This window comes from Nelumbo lutea, chromosome 2, assembly GCF_056320005.1.
Source record: "Nelumbo lutea isolate HS-2025 chromosome 2, American lotus-T2T, whole genome shotgun sequence".
NCBI lineage: Eukaryota > Viridiplantae > Streptophyta > Magnoliopsida > Proteales > Nelumbonaceae > Nelumbo > Nelumbo lutea.
Window position 1 is genome coordinate 71,413,133 of NC_142685.1, and position 9,661 is coordinate 71,422,793.

The 9,661-nt window shown below is 36.0% G+C and overlaps 1 protein-coding gene across 1 annotated transcript; it reads left to right on the forward strand.

The window, feature by feature from the left end:
* Window positions 1–1,241: 1,241 nt before the first annotated feature.
* On the forward strand, window positions 1,242–8,572 carry LOC148871464 (uncharacterized). The gene is made up of 8 exons (XM_088972916.1): window positions 1,242–1,889; window positions 2,171–2,365; window positions 2,508–2,666; window positions 6,631–6,792; window positions 6,941–7,054; window positions 7,159–7,266; window positions 7,392–7,925; window positions 8,135–8,572. The coding sequence occupies exons 1-7, from the start codon at window positions 1,515–1,517 to the stop codon at window positions 7,854–7,856; spliced, it is 1,578 nt and encodes a 525-aa protein (XP_088829042.1). The 5' UTR covers window positions 1,242–1,514; the 3' UTR covers window positions 7,857–7,925; window positions 8,135–8,572.
* Window positions 8,573–9,661: the final 1,089 nt, after the last annotated feature.

Sequence of the window (9,661 nt, forward strand, 5' to 3'; positions counted from 1 at the left end):
GTCAAGCTATAGTGGCCTCCCAAGTCCCAAGGACATGTGTGGTTACGCTTGGTTAGAAGGAAACTTTAGCAACGACAAAAGAAAATGAAGGATGGTAAACCTCAAGTTGTGGTGGTGTCCCAAGGATAGGCATGGCCATGCATTCTCACTGTTTCCTTGAAATTTTGAAAGAAAATAAAGGATAAAAGAGTCATAAGTGCTTATTGGAGAAAAAGATCACTAAACATCTAATATAAAATAGGGAAAATTTCCTGTTAACTAGCCATTAAGTGGCATTTAAAAAAAGGCACAAATGCCCTTCAAGTGTCATCTAATTTTCTTGATCAATCATCTAAACATTGACAAAGAATTAACAATTTCAAATCCTTGTTTCTTCTATTCAAGAAAGTTGGGGTCACCAGAATGGCCATTAAGATGTCACCCCAGCTTTATTGAATAGAAGAGGCAAGGATTTAGGACTGTTATTTTTTTGTCAACGTTTGGATGGTTGATAAAGAAAATTAGATGACACTTGAAGGGCATTTGTGTCTTTTCAAATGCCACTTAATGGCTTATTAACAACTGGTTAACTATAGGTACTGAATTGACACGTTTGAAAGTTTGGGTACTGAAGTTTCTTTATCAACTAGTTAACTATAGGTACTGCATTTTAAATTAACTTTAAAATGCCACTTAATGACTGATTAACAAATGGTTAACTATAGGTACTGCATTTGAAAGTTTGGGGACAAAAAATGACACTAGGCCAAAAATACAGGTACTAATTGGGAGTTTTTCTTATAAAATAGATCTTTTTTTTTTTTAAATAAACATTTGAAAAAACTGAATAAAAATGAAAATAAGCACTCATTTTTAAACACTTATTTTTAAGATAAGCACTCCCAAACATGACCCAAATCTACTTCAAAGTCCAAATTTTGTTGGCCTTTGGTTAGATTGGACTTACATGGTCATACTCGGGCTTTGACATAGGGTTGGGCCAAAGCCCAAAGGATTGGGCCTGGATTGACCTTAAACCGACCCAATCAGATTTTTTCAGAACGGGGACGGGTCACTGGTTTACTTTAGCTATCGGATTGGCCCGCAACTTAACCCGGCCCACGGTTGCTCTCGAACCTCTCTGGACTCTGGCTTTCAAACAATCAAGACCGTCAGGTCGGTCCATCTTCCGCAGTCAAACCTCTGGCATTCTATGGTCTCATCTCATCATGTCCTCACGTCCTTAGGAGATCTCAGCGTTGCACTTTGGCGTTGCTTGCTATCTTTCCTAGTCCTCGTTTAAAAAACAAAAGGAAATAAAAAATACAAACCCTAGAGGAGGGATTGGGCAATTCTCGGCTTCTTTCTCTTCTCTTGTTTTCTTTCTCGGTGGTCTGTCTCTCTGCCGTTACTCCCAAGTTTCAAATCTAGCTCTGCTTTAGAGGGATACAATTAGGGTTAGGGTTAGGGTTTTATTCTTCTTCCCTCGGGTCCGTTCGTTTCTGCAAAATTTGTTTTTTTGTTTTAATTCTGAAATGGGAAAGAGGGAGAAGATGAAGGGAAAGCTCGAAGAAGAAGAGGAAGAAGCAAGGAAAGCATCGGTAATTTTATTGAGCAGCAGTGACGACGAAGAGGCGAACAAGGATTTGAGCCTTGAGATTGTTAATAGAGCGAGGATGCGTGAAGCCAAGAGGAAACGGGAGGAGGATTCCAGTGAAATCGCTGGCACTAGTGAGGTTCGATCAGCTATTGTTATTAACCTCTCTTCCTCTTCTTCTGAGGAAGAAGATGGAGGCCGGTGTGGCGCTGATGATGTTGGTGAAGCGCCGACGGCGGTAGTGGTGGAGGTGAAGAAGAAGAAGAAGAAAAAGAAGAAGAAAATCAATAAGCTTGAAGCTGAAGAACGGACTGTAAGTTAGATTCAGTTCGTTTCTTTGCTCTGCTATTTTTCTCTTACTACTTAATTTGAACCAGAATCGAAACTGTTTCTCGATTCTGGTGGTTTTAATTGATTGATTTAATGTTTTTGTTTCATGTTTGTTTCCCAACCATATTGGTGCTTGAGTATTGAATTCATGCAAAACGAAATTTTATAGTTCTTTCTGCAATTGGATTGATTGGTGTGTGAGGATTGATGACTTTTTTTAAGAAAAAAAAGATTATAATGGCGATTTTACTGTGCCCATTTTAGGTTGGATATTTAAAGGAAGGAGACCAGGTAGAAATGGTTCAAGCTGTTGAAACAGTAGAATCTGTAGAAACAGAAGCTGTAACTGATAAACCTGTGGAAGCAGGAGAAGTTGATATATCAGACAATATTGAGCTCCGAAAGGAGGAAGCAGGAGCGGTTGAGATATCGGACAATATTGTTCTCCGAAAGCTTCTTGTGAGTTTTCTGATTTGGTTTGTATTATGAATTTCAAATTTGAAGTTCCTCCCCTTCCCCACCGGGAAAAAGAAGTTTTCTGCTTTAATTGAATTTTCTTTTTCTTTTCTTTTCTTTTCTTTTATTTTATTTTTTCTATCAGCGGGGTCCGAGATATTTTGATCCTCAGGAAGGAAGTTTCGATAAGTGCTATAACTGTGGTGAAGAAGGTCATACAGCGGCCAGTTGCACCTCAAAAAAGCGGAAGAAGCCATGTTTTGTCTGTGGGAGCTTTGAGCATGGCGCCAAACGTTGCAAACAGGTATGCTCTCCTCCATGTCCTCAAGCTTTTATCTGCATCATAATTTTGTAATCCAAAAGTGAGCCAGAACTCCAATATCATAGCAATTTGGCTCTCTCCGTGGAAACCTGCTTTTAAGTAAGATTGGACTTATGTTGCATAGAATTGGACAATATAAAAGCTATTTTACATGGTTGCATGATTTAACTGCATGAGTGGCTATGCATTAAATTGAGGAATTGATATCATCCTATCCTGAAAACAAAGTATTTTGCTAATAAAAAAAGGAATTCTACTTCAAAGTTAACTAGCATCAAGAACAAGGATCAAAATTTTGATACGATATTTTGGACATATTGTATCATATCCTTTGGTTCTTGATAACATACAGGTGTTTTTGGGAACTCATTCTTTTTTTTTTTTAAATAATATATAAAACTATATTTTAAACTAAAGCTTAAAAAAACCAAGAAAAGGGGGGGGGAATCTTCAAGAATTCATTTGCTGCTCTTCTTCCAAATAGCCTACAATATCATTTTAAAGTGTTCCATGTGTTTAAAGGTAAACCCTGAGGCATGGGGTATATAAACTCATGAGCGTGCAATTTTTCTATATTGTAACGATATAGAGTATAATACTTGTACATAGGCTTCATTGTATTTTGGTTCTTTGATCTTAATGAAATATACTACCTTATACATTAAAAAAAGTATGATACTTGTTCTTTTTTGTATTTTAGTTGACTTACTTGGATTTTGGAAGTCCAAATGCACATGGTACAATAACAACCGGTCTTGGGCCTGAGAATAAAGAAAAAAGGAATTTCTTTTGTTGAATTTTCATATGTTCTTAAGGTCAGATAGCATGTTTACATCGGTGAGTTGTCGAAAGGGGTGTTCAGATAAGACTTGCTTGTGCCTTGTGAGAATGCCATGCTTCTACTATCTAACAGGGGCATGTGACTCAAGGCATATGCCTCTAATGCCTTTTAAATCACATGTGTGAGATAAGACAAATGAAAGCAGATTTCATAAGACCTTAGTGATTGAATACTGCTATCAACCAAGCAAGGATCAAGTGAAAGGTGCTACCACCTTTTAAATCACGTGTGAGATAAGACAAATGAAAGCAGATTTCATAAGACCTTAGTGATTGAATACTGCTATCAACCAAGCAAGGATCAAGTGAAAGGTGCTACCATGTCCAATAAAGGATTGAAAAGGTACTAAAACCTTTAGAGGTGATAACATGGAAGAGCCCGACACGGCCCGCAGGTCATCACGGGCTGTGCCACCCTCCCAAGTGAAATTTTGGGGGTCGGCCCATCACGGCGCATGGCCCATGGCCCAGGCCCGTGTGGGCCCATGCCGTGCCGTGCCGTGGGCTGGGCTGGCCCGTGGGCCAAGCCTTGGCCCAAGTCGGGCCATGGACCGGGCCAAAGCTATTTTTGCCTATTTATTTAAAAAATTGAAAAAAAACTTAAAATTTTAATTTTATATGAATTTTGATGTATACAATTGCTTATATATACAATAATTAAATAAATTAGTATAATAAAATTGAAAAAAAGTGTTTATTTTATTAATATATTATATACTATATATTATTATATAATTATAATTTATATGATATATTATATATTGTATATTATATATAAATATATAAATATTATGTATATATATATAAATATATATAAATAGTATATATGGGCTGTGCCGTGCCGTGCCTGCCTATGGACTTCAAACCCCAGGCCCAGCATGGCACGGACCATTGTGCTAGGCCTGGCATGACTTGTGGCTTGTCATGTCCCTGGCCCGATTTACACCTCTACAGTAGACTTTAGGAGAAGATGACTTTCCTGATCAGAGGCAATGGGGCTTTTTGTGAATGGATCTGGGCTATGGAAGGTGGTATAATTAATTGTGCAGCCCTATTGCCTGGTGTAGTGAGGGAGAACACTTTTCAGGATATAAGTTGATTAGTAGGATATTTTGGCGAGGGATTTAAGATTCAACTTTTTTTTTTTTTTTTTATGCCTGCTCAATGTTGTTAAAATCTTACGATTTTACGATTTGAATCATGAATCCCAAGGGTTTCAACTTGAATCTTATGTCTGAATCCTTTTCTGCAAAAATATTACGATTTTTATTTGAATTCTACTATTTGAATAATAAATCTTACGATTTATACGATTCGTGTGATTCAAATCAATTCAATTATGAATTAGTTTTCTACTTTATCATTTTATTTTGTTAATATTTAGTTTTGTAACAGGTAACTTGTTTTAAAGACATTACTAAAAATTGACATATTTATGTTATTTAAACCATATATTGAGTTTATTTTTCATCATATATGGGATAAAGAGTCATTTTATTGGATTATTTGGCTTTTAAGCCAAACTTGATTATATTATCTTAGACTTCTATTGTGTAAGTGGTAAGTTCTATTCATTTAGGTAGATACATGGTAGGTATGGATTAAAAATAGGGTAGAAATTACTTTTCTATATACATTTTGCCTTTTAACATGTTTATATTTTATTTTTTTTACAATTTTTTAAACAATAGAAATAATCTTACAATTTACAATACTATTTCATGATTGAATTCAATTTTCTCGATGATTAACGATACGTTTACAGTTCTCAGAGCATTGCTTTTGCTGCTACTAGCACTGGTATTTTCTCAAATTTAAATTTTATGCAGCATTCATTTTAGAACTTCTGCAGCAAACTTTAGAGTAAGATAACTGCCCTAACCAGGGATATTTTGTCAATGGACCTGTGTAATTGAGGGCATAGGGGCTGTTTAGCAAGTCTTTTTGGGAAGATCTTATGGTAGCTCTGACAGTTTAAAGGCACATTGAGCTTTTGCATGAAGATGTGAGCAGTCCGAAGCTAGTTTGGCTACTGTGCGTCTTTCTGTGTCTTTTCGGTGCACCGACTTTTGGCAGATAGATCGTTAAGAACCAAACGGAAAAAGGACAGTGGCGCGGTCTGCCTGGCTTGTAAACAGCCGAAAGACTGCACAGAAAGACGTGCCGAATGGGACCATAATTAATTGTGCACTTCTACTAATACCTTGTTTACTGAGGAACTTCCTGCAGGATGTTCACTTTTTGACATGTGCTATAGAAACCTTTGCTGCAGTGGACACTTGGCAGATCCAAACTTTCTTGAATTTGGTACTTACTGTGGTTCTTTGAGCCAAGAAGTTGCTGGGGATTATCACATTGCCAATATGTTAAATGTTATATATATTTTTTTAATTTTTATATTATTTATCTAAACTTTCTCAACCATCCAATAGATCAAATTGGTAACTTGGCATCATCATCTGCCAACTTTCTACTTAATCTATGGTACCGGTTTTGATGTTTCATGGATGATGTTAAATTTTTATATCATTAGGGTGTGGGTCTGCTGGTTGGGTTGTTTATAGAAGTTGTCTTAACAACTAGAAATCTTGTGATAGCATGGTTAGGTGCCCACAAAAGCCCCATATGTTCCTTTGGCCACTTATTTGTGTGGATGTTTTAATCCAAAAATATTTGCCATTTGCAAAAAAGAAGCCCTTTTTAAATTTATAAAATGGGAACTCTCAGTCTCACTCAGAGAAAGCTCAATACTGGGCGGAGTATAAGGATGACATGTGCTGGAAGAAGTTAAGGTATACCTAATCCATTGTAGTAGCAGATGTAATTTGGATTTGCCACTTGGTAGTGGTGTAAATAAGGGGTTTTGCCTGGTGAAAATGCTAATCATTCTGATTGAATTACTTCTTTTCATGTTATTGTTCTGTTTCCTTTCCAAAACTTTCTATGGAAAAAATTTGAGAGAAAAAGTTTCTTTGGATCGGTCCTCGTAAATAAAAAGAATGTCTTCATGATTGTGATATGGTTTTCCAATTTGATTGGATTGTTACTTACTGTCTACTATAATGTATTTTTCAGATTGATAAAAAAATATATATGTATTTTTCAGGGGCTAGAATGCTTTATTTGCAAAAGAAAAGGCCATCGTGCGAAAGATTGTCCAGAGAAAGACCAATGGGGATCACAAAATTCAAAAATATGTCTAAGATGTGGAGATATAGGGCATGATATGTATTCATGTAGGAATGATTATGCATCTGATGATCTTAAGGTCTGCACAATCTTCTAAGATTCTTTTTCAATTATGTTCTGCCTGTCCTTTTGTGTACAAAAGGTTTGTTTACTTAAATTTGAAACCATTTGGACATCCTTGCTTATGATGTTTAAACCCCCGCTCCCCTGAAAAAACACTTGGACAGGAAATACAGTGTTACGTTTGCAAAAATTTTGGGCATCTCTGCTGTGTTGGTATGGATTGCACTGCTAGAGAAGTTTCTTGTTACAATTGTGGCCAGTCTGGTCATACCGGTTTGGTAAAATATACTAGCCACTAGATTAATTAAAGCTTTTCTGTACTCAGTTTCCCTATTTGTTGTTAAAACTCCTGTTGCTTAATAGTAGTTGTCTGTTTACACAGGGATGTGCAAAGTCACGTGGTGAAACCAGTGGTACAGGGTCACCTACTTTGTGCTACAAGTGTGGACGGGAAGGGCACATTGCACGACGATGCACAAAATTTACTAAGGTCCATATTGTCACATACTCTTTCTTGATCTATGAGAGTTATTTAGTTGATCATTGGGTTTTTCTGTGGCTTGTTTATGGTCCACCTGTTCATATCATAAGTGACAATTTTTTGTAATTTTCCAGTTTGGTCAGAGGATGGATGAGTTGTTAACTCCTACTCGGAAAAAAATTTCCAACAAATCTAGAAATGGATTTAGATCTGCGCCGCATGATCTTGGGAAAGCTCATAAAAAGAAAAATGTTGTCCGATATGAAGAAAGAGTGGTGACAACAGCAGTGAAGTCAAAGTGGAGGGGTGGGTGGATTACTGATGATCCAGGAGATCTGCTCAATGTTAAAGGCAAAGCAAATGGTTGGAGGTCTCCTGCGACACCAGCCAAAAAGGATCATAAGATTTCCATCCCAACTGCAGATGGTCATTTTTCAAATTCTCGATCTCGAAAAAAGTCTAAGCTTCTTTATGGAACTCCAGGTTCACATGGTTCAGTGGATACTTATCAGCATAGATTTTCAGCTTCAAGGTTCGGAAACCATAATGTAGGTGCTTTGCGGAGAAATTATGATTGGTATGAGGGATCAATTAATTAACATTCAAGTCTTACAAATGTCCATTAGGAGTGTTTCTGCAAATGGAAACGACACTACCAGATCAACCGTGTATATCTCTCTCTCTCATCTCTGTGAAATATTGCCTCATTAATTGTTTTCCTTTATTATATATGGTTTAGACTAGTTGATGTTACTTATATGCGAATAAATGTTGCAACTTGTCTCCTTGTGTCTTCGATTTACCATATTGGATTTCATTATAAATCAAATTATGATTACAAATACTTAATTAACTTTGTTTCATTTCTTGGATACAGTAATTTGTAGTTGATGGGAAGTGGGTAATTATGGTGCAAGGTCAAGGTTTCTGGTGGTTTTTGGAGTGCTGCTCTCCTACCTGTACCATGGCAGATAAATTCCTACAATCAGGAAAAATATTTGGAATCAATTTTCTAGAAGCCATTATCATTCTTTAATTTTTTTGTTTGTTTGTTTCTTTCTTTCCTTTCTCAGATGCCTGGCTACAAAGCTTTTCTTATAAATGATGTTGCAGCCAAGTGTGGTAGACGGGATTTAGCCGGTCCCTAGAAAGCTGTACTTGAATAGAATGTAACATGCACCAGTATTTCCAATTTACAACTTCATTTTTTGACATATTGTATCTTGGAGCAGAACAATGTGTATGAACATGAAAAAAAAAAACAGAATAGCCAATTTGCTAATTTGGTGAATGTCAGCTGCTAGGTTAACTGTAAGACGTTCCTGATATCTGAGAGCTTCATACATAATTTTCCATCAAAGGTATACAAATTGTGTATCATGTGACATGTGCTCGATTTTGAACAACGTAGATGGTAGGTTGAAATTTGAATACAAAGTGAATTCTCCAAAGTGTTCAGTTGAATTGTATTTTGAGGATTTTAAACTTTTAAGGGTAAAATACAAAAACCTCCCCCAAAGATTTTGACAATCATTGAAACCTCTACTATAGTTTTATTTTAACAAAATCCTCTTAACTTCTAAAGAACTTGACAAAAACTTCCTTGAAGGTTAAAAAAATTAGCGTATCGTATTGTATCTTTTGGGTCCTGATACATTTGTTTATAGGTGTTTTGGGACCCAGTCTTTTTTAATAAAAAGTGCTCTTTTAACTCTCCAAAACCAAATTTTGAAAAAAAAAACTATTTCCATGTGTATTTAAGTATCGAAATGCCTTTGTCGACATATAGAAGCGTATCAATACTTTGATCCATGACCTAAAGTTGTCCTTGATGTGTCAAGTTGTCATTAAAATATTTCAAAATATTGGAATTATCCCTACAAGTTTATAGATGATATGAATTTTGCTTTATCTTCATATGTTTTTTACTTAGAGTTTTTTCCATTGAATCTGATAAACCCCGAGAAAAGTATTCATTGTGATGTTTTTTGGACTTCAATTACTACTAACTAATTAAGAGTTATGCTCAACATCCTCAAATTGTAATGAGCACTATCTTACCTCAACATTTGAAATGAGACACAAAAGATAGTGTTTTTCCAAATCATCTAGTGACTCGTTTCTATCCATTTAACCTAATTTCAAGGATCTCCTTTCACATAAATTGGGTGTCCATCACTAATGACTTATGTAACTGTCTTCAGCCCCATTCCTATTGATGCCTCATAAATCACCTTAGAAGTTTGTAGTTTGGTTAAGGAGTCTGTAAGGTTCTTTTAAGACTTTACAAAATCCAAGGCAATTCTACATTCGCTAAGGTATTGTTTTATCAGATTATGCCTTAAGCGGATGTGCCTTCTTTTACTGTTATAAGTCTAGTTCTTGGCTCTGGCTATTTCTGCTT

Bases quoted from the DNA above. Each gene is read 5' to 3' on its own strand.
- LOC148871464 (XM_088972916.1), top strand. From the start codon at position 1,515: ATGGGAAAGAGGGAGAAGATGAAGGGAAAGCTCGAAGAAGAAGAGGAA. The intron at 2,667-6,630 runs GTATGCTCTCCT...TGTATTTTTCAG, and splicing joins GCGCCAAACGTTGCAAACAG to GGGCTAGAATGCTTTATTTG. The intron at 7,267-7,391 runs GTCCATATTGTC...GTAATTTTCCAG, and splicing joins GATGCACAAAATTTACTAAG to TTTGGTCAGAGGATGGATGA.